At 47.0% G+C, this 15,235-nt stretch overlaps 1 protein-coding gene across 2 annotated transcripts in view; it reads left to right on the top strand.

The window, feature by feature from the left end:
- sned1 (sushi, nidogen and EGF-like domains 1) overlaps nt 1–15,235 on the top strand; it is a 140,590-nt gene that overhangs the window by 48,251 nt on the left and 77,104 nt on the right. The window contains exons 2-8 of one of the 2 annotated variants that reach the window (XM_048542141.2): nt 2,045–2,332; nt 4,077–4,217; nt 4,709–4,871; nt 5,825–5,950; nt 7,315–7,428; nt 10,144–10,257; nt 14,110–14,229. In XM_048542141.2, coding sequence (XP_048398098.1) covers nt 2,045–2,332; nt 4,077–4,217; nt 4,709–4,871; nt 5,825–5,950; nt 7,315–7,428; nt 10,144–10,257; nt 14,110–14,229 — 1,066 coding nt within the window. The remainder of the gene's footprint in view (nt 1–2,044; nt 2,333–4,076; nt 4,218–4,708; nt 4,872–5,824; nt 5,951–7,314; nt 7,429–10,143; nt 10,258–14,109; nt 14,230–15,235) is intronic. The other variant, XM_048542142.2, reaches the window with a different exon arrangement.

The following is a 15,235-nucleotide window of genomic DNA, read 5'->3' as shown; positions in this document are numbered from 1 at the left end:
AGCTGTTTTTAGCCATGGTGAGAATGAAACTATTAGAGATTGTTATTTAAAACAAAAACCCAAGTGGCTCACTAATGTCCTTTAGGGAAGGAATTCTGCCATCCTAACCTGGTGTGGCCTACACGTGACTCCATACCCACAGCTACGTGGTTGACTTTTAACCAGCGTTCCCTCAGATTTTCATTCTGGCTGCGTGGGCCTCTGATACCTGTGTGCAGCAGCAATCTCTAAAACTGGAAGTCAATGCCATGTACATTTGCCAACATGGATCACCATGCAAGGAATCTTGGAGTGGCTGTGTTTGTAAAGCACTCAGCTCAAGGGCTATAAGGGAACTGGCCTAACCAGTGATGCCCACTTGCCATGAAAGAGCAAATAAAAAATATATAAAGAGGGAACAATGCCTTGACCTGTTGCCAGTGATTCTTTTCCAGGAAACCTCAAATGACCTTGGGTTGAATCTTCCAATCTAGCTCATGCAAATCCAAGAAATAGGAATCCCTGTTTCAAATCCAAATCAGGCTGAAAGCTGCCAATTTACATTTGGAGGAACTTCTTAGGCAAATGCGTGTGCCAGGAGTCTTCCCAGCTCTACCAATGTCGTCAGGTCCAGGAATCCAGACAGCTGGCTGCACAGTGGAAGCGCATCTAAACTACACCCATATTTAAAACAGTGGGTGCAGTGTGCTGTCATTTAAATACCTTTAGGCCACTTTGACAACCTCTGAAAGAAGAGCAGTGCGGCAGGGATAAGGGTGCTAGATGGGAAAGAGAATAGGGTGCCTGGTGATTGTGGGGTAGCGGGGGAGAGTGTGTTGCTAGGTCCGTCTGGGGGACAGACTGACAGGTAGGCATGGGGTGGCATGTGGGTGCGGTGGTCAGCTGGAGTTCAAGGTGTGTGTGGAGCTAAGGTACCAGGTGGGTGTGGGGTGCCATGTGGGTGGGTGGACAGGTGCCCAATGTATTAGTTTGTAGGGTGCCAAATAGGTGAGTGAGGCCTTAAGGTAGATCGTGGGGTGGTCACATCAGGGCAGGAGTAGGGCTGGGGAGCCAGGCAGCTTTAGCTCCATAGGGGCTCAGGAGATGAGATTCGGGTTGAATGGCTGGTCAGGTACGGAGTGTGGTGGTTTTGGTGTCTGAGTTGGGGGGAGGGAGGTCATGAGCTAAGTCACTGAGGGCTTTCCAGTTCAGGGGGATTGGAGGTCAGGGGGTCCTCTTTAGCAAATTGGGGTGGTGTCAGCTGTGGTGGGCTCATGGCTTGGAGCAGATTGGGGGTTGATTGTCAGTATATTTGTGATTTGGCATTATGGGTGGGTGGGGGTCTGACTGACATGGGTCCATGCAGGGATGGAGACAGGGGTTCAGTTTTACAGTGAGCTAGCAGTCAAGCAGGTTTTAAATCCCTTTAACATTTCTTCAGTAACCATCCAGGTCTCCAAACTCTCCAGCTCTAATTCAGAATTGGCCAATTCGCCCATCGGAAAGTTCAACTCCCCCAGACAATTCCCTCTGAGTCAGCTGTACTGGCACTGTCCAGACACACAAAGCCCTGTCTACATTTCAGCTGCAGCAATCCACCAGTCAGAAAGTCTGGGCCCTGGCCATGTTAAGCACAAAGCAGCTCACCATTAAAAAGTGATGATTCGGATTCTCATGGTATGGAATTTGCAGGATGAAAAGGGAGATCAGTTTGAAGCTTTGTTTCATTATCCTTTCAGTGCTCTCAACAACAAATCTCCTGAAATCAGCCTGGCACAGAGCTCAGCAGCAGGAAATCCTAGGCCAAGCGACATGGACTCAGGTCCTGACAGAGTTCAATGAGAATAAGTAGCAGTGAAGTTGCTTTGGTTGTGAGCTGTGTTAAGGACTAGATAGGAAGAATCCTTGTGCATCAAAGTATTTCAAGAAGAAGCAATAATTAGGCCTTAAGCAGTTGACAGGCCTTCTCCTTAGAGGATGTTGCTACTTTGAAAATCTGACGTTTTCTAATAATTCCCTTCTTTCACCAAGAAGGTAAAACATTGTCAATTTTGTTTCCCACCAGGTGAATAACAATGGGATTATATCATTCCTGAAAGAGGTTTCACAGTTCACTCCAGTGGCATTTCCCATCTCTAACGACCGACGGGTAGTGGCAGCGTTCTGGGCAGATGTGGACAACCGGCGAGCTGGTGATGTCTTCTACAGGGAGACGAAAGACCCTGCCATACTGCAGAGTACAACAGAAGATATCAGGAGGTACTTTCCGGAGCTTGAGGAATTCAACACCAAGTGGGCACTTGTGGCCACCTGGTACAAAGTGACATTCTTTGGAGGAAGCACATTCTCACCGGTAGGGGTTAAAGAATTGATCCTTTGTCAGCGGGCACACGTTGAAAAGTCTTTGCTCTCTATCTATACTGTCAGAGCAGCCACATGGCTTGATTCTGAATAAAAGCATGATGCAATACCCATCTCCGAATCTTGCTTAGTGTACCTCAAACCCCTCCGACCCCGTCATGTTCTGATGAGTGCGTTGTCTGACAAACCTTACCTGAGTCATTGTGCCTCATCGAGTGTCGTACCCATCCTCATTACAGGAAACTGCCAATCATACACAGACCCATCTCAGCAGGGAGAGACCCGATCGGATATCAGCATTTCCTGTAGGAATCTGTGTTCACTGTGGGACCCTGTGGAATATCATTGTTTAGTATGGGATCTTGTGGGATATTGGTGTTCAGTGTGAGACCCTGTGGGCTATCAGTGTGGGACCCTGCGGAATGTCACTGTTCAGTGTGGGACCCTTTGGGATTTCAATGTGAGACCTTGTGGGATATCAGTGTACAGGGCGGGACCCTGTGGATATCAATGTGGGAACCTGTGGGATATCATTGTGTGACCCTGTGAATGAATATCAGTGTGGGACCCTGTGGGATATCAGAGTGCGACCCTGTGAATGAATATCAGTGTGGCACCCTGGGGGATATCAGTGTGAGACCCTGTGGGATATCAATGTGGGACCCTGTGGAATGTCACTGCTCAGCGTGGAACCCTGTGGAATATCAATGTGAGACCCTGTGGGATATCAATGTGGGACCCTGTGGGATATCAGTGTGGGACCCTGTGGGATATCAGTGTGGACCTTGTGGGATATCAGTGTGGGAGTCTGTGGGATATCAGTGTGGGACCCTGTGGATTATCAGTGTTCAGTGTGGGACCCTGTGGGATATCAGTGTGGGACCCTGTGGGATATTAGTGTGGGACCCTGTGGGTTATCAGTGTTCAGTGTGGGGCCCTGTGGGATATCAGTGTGGGACCCTATAGATATCCGTGTTAAACCCTGTGGGATATCAATGTGGGACCCTGTGGGATATCAATGTGGGACCCTGTGGGATATCAATGTGGGACCCTGTGGGTTATCAGTGTGGGACCCTGTGTGTTATCAGTGTTCAGTGTGGGACCCTGTGGGAAATCAGTGTGGACCTTGTGGGATATCAGTGTGGGAGTCTGTGGGATATCAGTGTGGGACCCTGTGGGTTATCAGTGTTCAGTGTGGGACCCTGTGGGATATCAGTGTGGGACCCTGTGGGATATTAGTGTGGGACCCTGTGGGTTATCAGTGTTCAGTGTGGGACCCTGTGGGATATCAGTGTGGACCTTATGGGATATCAGTGTGGGAGTCTGTGGGATATCAGTGTGGACCTTGTGGGATATCAGTGTGGGAGTCTGTGGGATATCAGTGTGGACCTTGTGGGATATCAGTGTGGGACCCTGTGGATTATCAGTGTTCAGTGTGGGACCCTGTGGGATATCAGTGTGGGACCCTGTGGGATATCAGTGTGGGACCCTGTGGGATATCAGTGTGGACCTTGTGGGATATCAGTGTGGGAGTCTGTGGGATATCACTGTTTAGAATGGGACCTTGTGGGATATTGGTGTTCAGTGTTCGGAGAGTAACCCTATAGGATATCAGTTTCCAGCATGGGACACTGTGGGATATCTGTGCTTACTGTAGAGCCCTGAGAGATATTATCACACTGTGAGATACTTGGCTGCTCACTATAATGACAGCACGGTTTCTTCTATTTCCCAAGGTGAACACTTTCCAGATTGTCTTGGTCACAGATGGAGAATTATCCTACACCATCTTCAACTATGAAAATATCACCTGGACGACGGGGATGCATGCCAGCAGCGGAGGGGACTTCGCCGGTCTTGGTGGCATTGCTGCCCAGGTAGAGCCAGTCTGATTGTGCACACATGCCTTGACCTCACTGCTAGTGGTGAATGGGAAAATTCATTCCCAAGTAATGCTTTGCTCAAAATGTCTAGTCTGACAAACAGTAATAGACATTTACCATGTTTGTATCAATATGGAGGTCACAATTTTGTTGCCTCTATTTCTGAATGTACTGTATAGTGTGCCCCTAAGCCATAGAAAGGAAGATACCAAGTTTGTTAGTTGATCTGAGCCAGGGTATTGATGCAGGCTTACAAATCACCTGAGTAGAGCCCAATCAAGGTAAGGACGGAAAGTTCCTCTCCATTGATATTCCAGCATGCCTGTGAAGACTGAATGAAGCTTGAGCTTCATTATGTTGCCTTGAACAGTCAAGTGATTTCCTGACCCTCCTCTGAGGGACCTTACTGCCCTTAAATCACCTTTGCAGAGCCCAACAATTTCCTCCTTCTGCTACCTATGTGTGTGTGTGTCACATGCCTTCAGGCAGGTTTCAACGCTGGAGATGGGAAACGCTACTTCAACATTCCCGGATCACGCACAGATGACATCGTGGATGTCGAGACGACAACGAATGTTGGCGTTCCCGGACGTTGGGTATTCCAGATCCACGACGCACAAGTGGAAGTTGGGGGCTGCAACAATTCAGGTAGGCTTCAGCCTCGCTGTACTCGGGCAAACAGTAGTGAGATAGTGTCTCCACCCATTGCTCAGTGGCAGCACTCTCATTTGTCTGTCTGAAGGTTAGAGGTTCAAGTGCCTACACCCAGCTAATAGTCTAGTGCAGTGCTACATTGATGGAGATGAAACCGAGGAGAATGAAAGTGACAGTGTAATTTTGAGGTTGAATAGGACATTTGGAATCATAGGAGCAGGCCACTCGGCCCATTGAGTCCACGCTGACTCTCTGAAGGGCATCCCGCCCAGACCCACACCCCCACCCTATCCCTGTAGCCTTGTACTTCCCCATGGCTGATCCACCCCGCCTGCACATCCCTGGACACAATGGGCAATTTCCCATGGCCAGTTCAGTTAACCTGCATACCTTTGGACCGTGGAAGGAAACTGGAGGAAACCCACACAGACACGGGGAGAACATGCAAACTCCACACAGACAGTCACCCAAAGGTGGCATCAAACCTGGGTCCCAGATGCTATGAGACAGCAGTGCTAACCACTGAGCCACTGTCTCTCCCACTTCCCTAATACTCTGCCTCATGTTTATCCCTCTATCAACATCATTGACAATAGATTATTTTGTCATTACCTCAGCCATCAGCATCACCGTCATGCTTTCAAGAGCAGCCTATAAAGCATTAAGAGCTTCGGATCAGAGAAACACATTCCTGGAACTTCACAGGAATTTGAATAGGAAGAATTAGGAGAGGGTCAGAATTAGTACATCAAAGGGATGAGCTCAATCAGTAAGTTAATGACGAATGATCACTGGACGTGAAACATTAACTCTGATTTCTCTCCACAGGTGTTGACAGACCTGCTGAGTTTTTCCACCAATTTCAGCTATTGTTTGGGTAAGTTATTGACAATAGCTGCTGTTGTTTGACCTCAAACCTTTCTCTCAAACTCTCTCTCTGTCTGTAGCTTCAGTGTGCTTGAACCTGCGACCGTGTCTCAATGATGGAAGGTGCATTGACGATTGCATCACCGGAAACCCATCTTACACGTGTTCATGTCGTGCAGGATTCACAGGCCGCAGGTGTCAGATAGGTGAGGAGTGTTTTGCTTCGAGGAAATAGGAATCGTGCTTTGAGAAAGATATGGGGCACGCACAGTGAGTGGGGTTGTGGACAGATACAGCTGGAAGGTCGGCATATAGGTCAGGGAAATTTGGCAGTAAGGAAGACTATCAGTAGAACCTGCAGACCATAGGATGGGTTGGGAAAATAGAGGAGGATGCGGTGACAGGCAGCCTGCGATGGGGATGGGTTGGACTGGGTTCGGTGATATCGCAACATCAGTAGAGGTTTGATGAAGAGTCATCTAAACTCAAAATGTTAGTTTGCTTTCGCTCCATGCATGCTGCATGACCTGCTGTGATCTCCAGCATTTTTTTTGTTTTCAGGCTAGAGGTTTGGGATGGGGGACAAGTTTAATACCTTTCTCTGGTGGGAGACAAAGTTAATTCTGTCTGCCATGTGAGGGAATCTATCTGGCCGAAGCAAGCACAATAGGGCAGCACAATGCCAGAGACCCAACCCAGGGGTTACAGCTGCCTCACAGTGCCAGAGACCCAGGTTTAAGCCCACTCTTGGGTCTGTGTGGAGGCTGCACATTCTGCCTGAGTCTGTGTGGGTTTCTTCCGGATGCTCTGATTCCTTCCACAGTCCAAAGATGTGCAGGTTAGGTGGGTTGGCCATGCTAATTATAGACTTATACAGCATGGAAACAAACCCTTTGGTCCAACTCATCTACACTGATCAGACATCCTAGTCCCATTTGGTGCATGTCCTTCTAAACCCTTCCTATTCATATAATCCAGACCCACTTCAAATGTTGTAATTGTACCCAACTCCACCACTTCCTCCGGCACCATACACGGACCATACTCTGTGTGAAAAGGCTACCCCTTGGGACCCTTTTAAATTTTTCCCTTCTCACCTGAAACCCATGCCGTCTCAGTCTGGACTCACCTAACCTGGGAAAAAGGCCTTGTCCATGCTTTTCATGGTTTTATAAGCCTCTGTAAGGTCATGCCTCAGCTTCCAAAGCTCCAGCACAAAAAGCCCCAGCCCATGCAACCTCTCCCTGTAACTCAAACCATCTAGTGCTGGCAACATTCTCGTAAATTGCCCCATAGTTTCCAGGGATGTGCAGGCTGGGTGGGTCAGCCATGGTAAATGTGAGGTTATGGGGGATAGGATGGGGAGGACCTGGGTCTGGATGGGATACACTTCAGAGGATCAGTATGGGCTTGATGGGCTGAATGGCCTCCTTCCACATGGTAGGGATTCTATGATCCTAACCCTTGGATATTTACCCCTGTGGCAGCCAAGTTAATGCACTAAGCCAATATGCACATCCTGAGAGGCACTTGTCCAAAGCACAGCAGTCAATCATTCCTTGCTTTCCAGATGTCGATGAGTGCTCCTCATATCCCTGTCACAACAGTGGGACATGCAGAGATGGACAGAATGCCTTCACCTGCCAGTGCCCTGCTGGGTTCACAGGACTGCTCTGCGAAACAGGTTCGGATTGGTTTCACCTTCCTGTGGTTTGGAGACATTTGGTTGCATTGTGCCTGCTGTTGGTTTCAGAGCATGAGCACCACTCTGCTTAAGAGCGTGTGCATTTATCTTCAGTGAGGCATGCTTGCCAATGCTTCAGTTCTCCCATGGAGCGCTTGCTGACTTATGCCTCAGGGCATTCACATTGATTAGAGCATCTATCACGCCAACAGGAACCTGCTGTTGTTAGCACCCACTTCAAATGGAGCGAATTCTGTTCAAATTTTGAAAGACAGGCCAGTTGTGATTATGAGATTTGTGATTTTAGAGTAGGGACCTCTTCGATAGCACTGAGCATGCATTTTTTTCATCCGGTATTAACCAAATTCCAGGTATGCGCAGAGTTAATTTCCAAAAGTCATGAAATTATTGAGTTATATCCAGGGATGTATACTGAGTCAGTGAAAGCAGGGATTGGGGATGACAGCTATACCATGTGGTGTCACAGACATCAGTATTGTGCCCACTGATAGGAAGTGGCACAATGCTCGCAATCCTCCTATGTGTTGTATTGATAATCTCTGCATTCTCCAATCATTCCATCATGACACAACCAGGGAAAACAAACTAAGCAAAGCTCCCACCTCTCCACTGCCTCAATTGTCACACTGCTTACCAACAGCTAAAATTCAATGAGCTGCTCTTTTCTCCAGCTCATCACTTGGAAGGCGAACGGTATGTTCTTTGTCTCTGCTGTAAGTTCAGCAATGCTTTCAATGACTCCATGCTGAAGAAGCCTTCTCACAAAGTCAGCAACCCATTCAACCCTGAGTTTCAGGTCCATATTACCTTCATCCCAAAACTGTCTACTTAGAGTCATAGTGTCATAGAGCTGGGCAGCACAGAAACAGACCCTTCAGTCCAACATGTCTTACTAGATAGCCTAAATTAAATTAGTCCCTTTTGCCAGCATTTGGCCCATATCCCTCTAAACCCTTCCTAATCATGTACCCATCCAGATGCCTTTTAAATGTTGTAATTGTAGACACCTCCATCACTTCCTCTAGCAGCTCATTCCATACACTCACCACCCTCTGCATGAAAAAGTTACTCCTTAGGTCTCTTTAAATTTATTCCCCTGCCATCTTAAATCTATGCCCTCTAGTTTTGGACTTCCTGGGTAAAAGTCCTTGGCTATTTACCCTATCCATGCCCCTCATGATTTTCTAAACTTCTACAAGGTCAACACTTAGCCTCCAACATTCCAGGGCAAATAGCCCAAGCCTATTCAGCATCTCCCTGTACCTCAAATCCTCCAATCCTGGCAACATCCTTTAAATGTTTTCTGTACCCTTTCAAGTTTTGCAACATCTTTCCCATAGCAGGGAGACCAGAATTGAACGTGGTATTCCAAAAGTGACCAAACCAATGCCCTGGACAGCTGCAACATGACCTCCAACTACCTTACTCAAACATTGACCAACAAAGGCAAACATACCATACACTTTCTTCGCTATCCCATCCACATGCGACTCCACTTTCAAGGAACTATGAACCTGTACCTCGATGTCTCTTTGTTCAGCAGCTCTCCCTAGGATGTTACCATTAACTGCATGTGTCCTGCCCTGATTTACCTTACCAAAATGCAACACCTCACATTTATCTAAATTATACTCCATCTGCCATTCCTCAGCCCATTTACCCATTTGATTAAGGTTCCATTGTACTCTGAGTGTCATATAATCTCATTCCATCCCTCCCTTAGCTGATTTGCAGCTGAAATCCTTCGCTATCTTTTTAACCTTCTAATTCAATCATTCCCTGAGCCACTGTTCCATAAACAGCTTGGTCATCTGGCACTGTGGTAACTGTGCCCTGTCCTGCACCAATTCCAAACACCCATCACCTTTGTTTACATCGGCCAGTCTTTGTGTAAACCTTCTAAAGCCCTGCAACCTCTGCCTTCAAATCTCTAATGCTCTGATCTGGGCATCTCTGTCCCACCTTCACTCTCCCACTGATGAGTTACTGGTGTTCAGCCACCTTGACCATACACTCTCAAGTTAGCTCTGCAAAATTCTCTGCCTCCGTACCTGCCTCTTCTTTCAAAACTGTCTTAAATTCCACTGCTTTGATCATGCCTTAGATCAACCCCTCCTCCTTTGACTTGATGCCCTGCAGTTAATAATATAGCTGGGAAGGGATGTAGGGGCATTTTTTGCACATTATAGGTGCTATCTAAATGAAAATGGGTTGTGTGGGTAATACTGAAATTTATTTACTTGGTTCCCCACTTGATGGAAGCTTTGCAGGTGTAGATATTGAGAGAAAGTGGAGGAAGTGGTCAAGTTGGGTCTACTTGTTGCTTGTCGTCTTGAGGCTATGTTGCAGTCTGTGTCCCCTTCGCTTACCCCTCCACCATCAAGCCTGTCCTTGCTGTTTTGAAAGGCAGGCTACTAGACTGTCTAGGAAAGTGGTGAACTGAAACCCTGCCTCCAATTTCCTCCTCTCTGCTGTACATGGAGGTAACGCGGTTGTTATTAGGAATTTAGTCCGTGGATGGCTGTAGTTTAGACTAATAGCACCTCTCAGCCACATCTCAGCACAAAAAATATTCGTGCTTTCAATTTAGCTGCACGATTGAGAAGTTTGAACTCTCCTGCCCAGGGGTTGTTGATTGTACCTGGATGTGTGGGTATCTCAAAATCCCTGTATCCACTCATTCCTCCCACTCAGATATCGATGACTGTGTATTGAATGAATGCCAGAATGGAGCCACATGTATCGATGGGATTGCCAGCTACCAGTGCGAGTGCTTGGTTGGGTTTATTGGAAAACACTGCGAAATTGGTGAGTATCAACAAGTAACACCAGGGATGAGAGTCAGAGGTTAACATTGAGGAAAGAGTCACGAGTGACACTGGGGACAGGATTCACAGAGTAACGCTGAGGACATGAGTCACAGAGTAACGCTGAGGGCAGGGGCCACAGAGTAACAATGGCCTGTGCATTTGAAGTAATGTTAACCAGTATATAACCAACCTCAAACTGAGCCCAGGCGCAGAGTGCTGCGGGGGGAGTTACATACTGAAGATGTGCTGTTAGCTGAGGGAAGTTTCTCAGAGTGCGGCTGCGTTACAGAATAGTACCAAGCAGAGGCTCACAAAGGAAGACTGTGAAGGGCCACAGCTGGAGAGTAGTGCCCAGCAGGTGTAAAAACATTGCAGAATAATGTTAATCGAGGGATAGAATATAACTTGGGAAGACTTGCCGCACTATAGTTGCTAGCCCCACAGTGAGACCCCAGGATGGCACTGAGGGACTGTGAGCTCTCAGACAGACATGGTAACTGTGTGGCTCAGACTGACTTTGGTGACCCGCGAGGCTGCTATTACTCTGCGTGCTTGTTGGTGGGTATACCGAATGGACTGATCTCTAAGCTGCCAAAGCTGCTGCAGAACTAGTACTTTGAGAAGGTTGAATGTTTTTGTGGAAACCCTGACTCCCCACCCCACCCTGGCTCAATTCCTCTTCCTCGACTTCAGTCCCTTATCCCAGTCAAGAAATAAAGACTACCCTCCTGTCCAAAACTTTCCGGCCCAGCAGCTTCCTGCTGGGGCTGATGCCTCATCACCCAACCCCCACTCACTTTTGATTTGGCTTGATTTACTTATTGTCTTGTGTATTTTGTTACAAAATGCAGTGAAAAGTGTTGTACAGTGTCACCACTCTCCAGCGCCATCTTGAAACGAAAAATAAGCCAAAACAAAGAATATAAAGGCAGAAAAATAAGCAAATAAAGAAAAAGTGTCCAACTTTATACTCCTTGTTACGTGCTCCGCCATGGGCCTGGTGGCTAGGCCTGAGTCCCCTTCACAACTGGGCCGAACGTTTCCACTCTTTGGCACCATTTCGCCCCTGTGAGCCCTCACTGGGCCTCACCATTGTGGATGCCACCAGGCGCCACATTGGCCTAAACTCCACTCTGCCACACCCCACCATGTCTGCTTCAGGGCCCTCCTGGCCGATGCATCTGCTGCTGTGATGTTGTCGGGTCCTGTACTGAGCCCGAACCCGCCACCGCAACCGCCTCCGTGTATCTGCGCGGGACACAGACGCCGCCTCGCACCCACGCTCGCCTCCACCACCGCCGGCACTAGTCCGCGCTCGTCTCACTCACCGCTGATGCTGTCGCTGCAACTGAGCACTTCGACTAGAGGTGAGTAAAATGGAAGAGAGAAAAGGAAAAGAAGAAAAACAAGAGAGAAAAAAAGAAACAAAAGTAAACCGTTTGGAGTGGATGAGCCCTGGACTCAGAAACCCTACTCCTCCAGCATCTTATCACAGCTTGCCAACACCTACCACCAGTCACTTGACATTTCTGGTGGTCCCCACATTTTTACTTTGGGGTCTCATAGCACATCTCTGCAGGAGCTCCTCAGGGTAGTATCCAAGGCCCAACCATCTTCAGCTGCTTCACCAATAACCTTTCCTCCATCATAAGGCCAGCAGCAGGGATGTTCGTCGATGATTGCACATGCTCAGCACCATTTGCAACTCCTCAGATACTGAGGCAGTCTGTGCCTAAATGCAACAAGTAAAGGGAAGACCTTTTAGAATGGGGATAAGGAGAAACCTCTTCAGCTAGAGACTGGTGAATCTTTGGAATTCACTGCCACAGAAGACTGTGGAGGTCAGGCCATTGAGTTCATTTAAGACTGAGATGGTCAGGTTCTTGATTATCAAGGGGATCCAGGGTTATGGGGAGAAAGCTGGAGAAAGCGGTTGAGAAATTCATCAGCCATGATTGAATGGCAGACCCGACTCAATTGGCGGAATGACCTAATTTCTGCTCCTATGTCTTGAGGCCTTGTAGCAAGTAACATCTGTGCCATACAAGTCACAATCAATGGTCATCTCGAACAAAAAAAGATTGTAACCTTCACAGCTTGATTTTCAACTCTATTACTGTCACTGAAACCTCATGGTCGAGAATTAGCATTGACCTGAAACAGAACTGGAGCAGTCATATACATACTCTGGCAACAAGAGCAGGCCAAAGGCTAGGAATACTGCAGAGGTTAACTCACCCGTCTCCCAATGCCTGCCCACCATCGATAAGGCACAAGTCAGGAGTGTGATGGAATATTTGCCGGGACAAATGCAGCTCCAACAGCACTCAACGAGCTTAACACCCCCCAGGAGAAAGCAGTCTGTTTGACTGCCATCCCATCGACCACGTTCAACATTCACTCCCTTTACCAGCGACATACCAGTGGCAGCAGAGTGTACGGTCTGCAAGAGTCACTGCTGTAAATCACCAAAAATTCCCGCAATAGCACTTTCCAAACCCAGGATATTTAACAGCTGGAAGGACAAGGACAGCACTTTCAAAGGGACACCAGCACCTGCAAGGTCCCCTCCAATATCATTCTTCCTTCAGCATCTCAGGGTCAAAGATCAGGAACCCTCCAACCCTAACCTCTCTAATAGCTTGTGGGTGTTCTCACAACTCCCCAAAAATGGCAGCAGATTAGAAGCGCAGCATGCAGGCTCCTGCTTGGGATTTAATCTTCTCCGTCAGCCTTTATTCATTTCATTCCTTTCACCTTTTAGTTGTCTCTGTCACAACTTTTTTTTCTTAGTCTAATCTACTTACCTTATGTGAGGTGGGAGAGCGGGAGCAGGCAGAATGAGGCAGCCGGTAGTGGGATTGAAGCAGGAGGGATCGAGCCCCTTGTGAGGAGTGTGAGCCCAGCATGGCCAGGCACTTACAGACTGTGGTGTTGAACTATTAACTGTGTTTCTTTGTTTTTCTACGTTTCAATAAGAAGGACAGTAATGTTTAATTTTTTAACTTTGTTTTCTTACTTTTCCGCTTTGTATCAAGACTCTGTACCTAGGTACCTGCATACATAAGATGGCACTGTACGTGGTAACTTGTAAACTTTTCATAGTACTCATGTGAATATTTGTGATAATAAAACTAATTCAGTTCAATACACCCCAACATCTGCAGTGGTTCAAGGTGGCAGCTTCATTGCCACCTTCTCAAGAGTAACTAGGGATGGGCAATATATACTGTCTTAGCCAGCGACACTCATGTCCTGTGAACAAATAAAAATAAAGAATCTTGAATTATTAATTTGGGGTCATAGTGGGCATGTGCTTGGGAAACACTGATTTGGAAAAATAAGATTACCCCAGGGTAATTTCCGCAACCCAGATCCAAGTAGGAGAGAGTAAAGCAGAGATTGGTCATCAAGTAATGTCGGTACAGGTCAGAGTAACAGTAAAATGGATCAAGGTTCCATTTAATGCTCAGATGCTTAAGTATCTTCCAGAGTGAATTTGGAATTGGCTACAACAATGTTTCTCAATTAGTGGAATGTGTCCCAGTTAGATAGGATGCAGTTTCAAAAATAATATGCATTCTGAAAGTATTGAGATTAGAATTAAGATATTAGCGATTTATACTTATTTTGCATGCATGCTGCTTGATTACCATTAGGAAAAAGTGCGGATTATTCAGCCAGTGGGATGGTCTGACCAATAGGACAGTCCACACAGTGATGCTCCTGGGAAAGGCAGGGGTCTGTAGGTGACACCAAAGCTTTTGACAAAATGTTTTTTGGCAGGTTGAGACCAGCTCGGTGTTTTACATTAAGATGTTATCAGTTTAACTGCTGTCATGTCTTCCAGTTACAGCTGACACTTTATGTAACACCAGAGAGTGTCTAAATGGTGGTGTTTGTGACACAGATAATGGAACTGCAGTCTGTATCTGTCAGAAGGGCTACACAGGGGAAAACTGTGAAAATGGTGAGCTCCTCTCCTACCTCTCCTCTCCTCGGCCATTTTCAAACTTTTCAAATTGCTGTTTCTCTTTTTAGGCACTCTGGGTTTACGAAGAAGAAATGTGCTTACATTTCTATCATGCCTTTCATGATCTCAGATCCTCCCATTCACTCTGCGTCCAATGAAGAGCTTTCAAAGTATAGTCAATGTTTAATGTAGGAAATGTGTAAACTAAAGTACAGACAGCAAGTTCCTTCATACAGCAGTGTGGCCTTGTGATTGAGAAATAATGGCCAGATTACTAAGGCGAACTTTTCTGCTTATCTTTATACTGACTGTTGGAAAACTTTATGACCTACTGAGAGGCAGACTCAACTTCAGTTCAAAATCTAACCTGGTAACTGGCGTCTCTTCGAGTGCAACAGCCTTCAGTGCTGCACAGGGATGTCACCTTCTGGTATCTGAAGGGGAATTGGTTCCCACAACCTTCCGACTATGAGATGGGAATGTTACCACTGAGCCCTAGCTGACAATTGTCTGCTTGATCTCCCTACTTCACTCACCCTGTTATTAGTTCTACGCCACACACATTGCCTCCCTGTGCCTCTACACCTATATCCTTCCCTTGGATTTTACTCTCCCTTGCATTTGTCTGCACGTCTGTGCTCCGTTGTCATAAAGTTGGAGACAGCTCTCAACATCATTTCCCTGGCAATGACAAGGCAAAGCAGATCCCCTCCCCTCTGTACCTGCCCATGGGGGTATGTGAGGGTTAAGGTTAAAGTCATAGTACAGCTCTGTAGAAACCAGCTCCTTTTTGGGGATGACTATATCTTCCATTGCCCAAGATGACACTACCAGTGAATTTCATTGACCATGAGGTGGACCTGTGAGAAAGTCTCCCTCTCTGTCTCTATCTCTCTCTCAAAGTTAATTGAACATGTCCCAGGGGCACTCTGAGATGTTTCTCTTGCTTGTGGAATTGTATCACCTGCAATGCCCTCGTTAATTTTGCTGGCACAAAGTAATT

The sequence above is a fragment of the Stegostoma tigrinum genome, chromosome 14, assembly GCF_030684315.1.
Source record: "Stegostoma tigrinum isolate sSteTig4 chromosome 14, sSteTig4.hap1, whole genome shotgun sequence".
Classification (NCBI taxonomy): domain Eukaryota; kingdom Metazoa; phylum Chordata; class Chondrichthyes; order Orectolobiformes; family Stegostomatidae; genus Stegostoma; species Stegostoma tigrinum.
The sequence above is the reverse complement of the archived record's forward strand: the minus strand, read 5'-3'. Positions and strand labels throughout refer to the sequence as shown.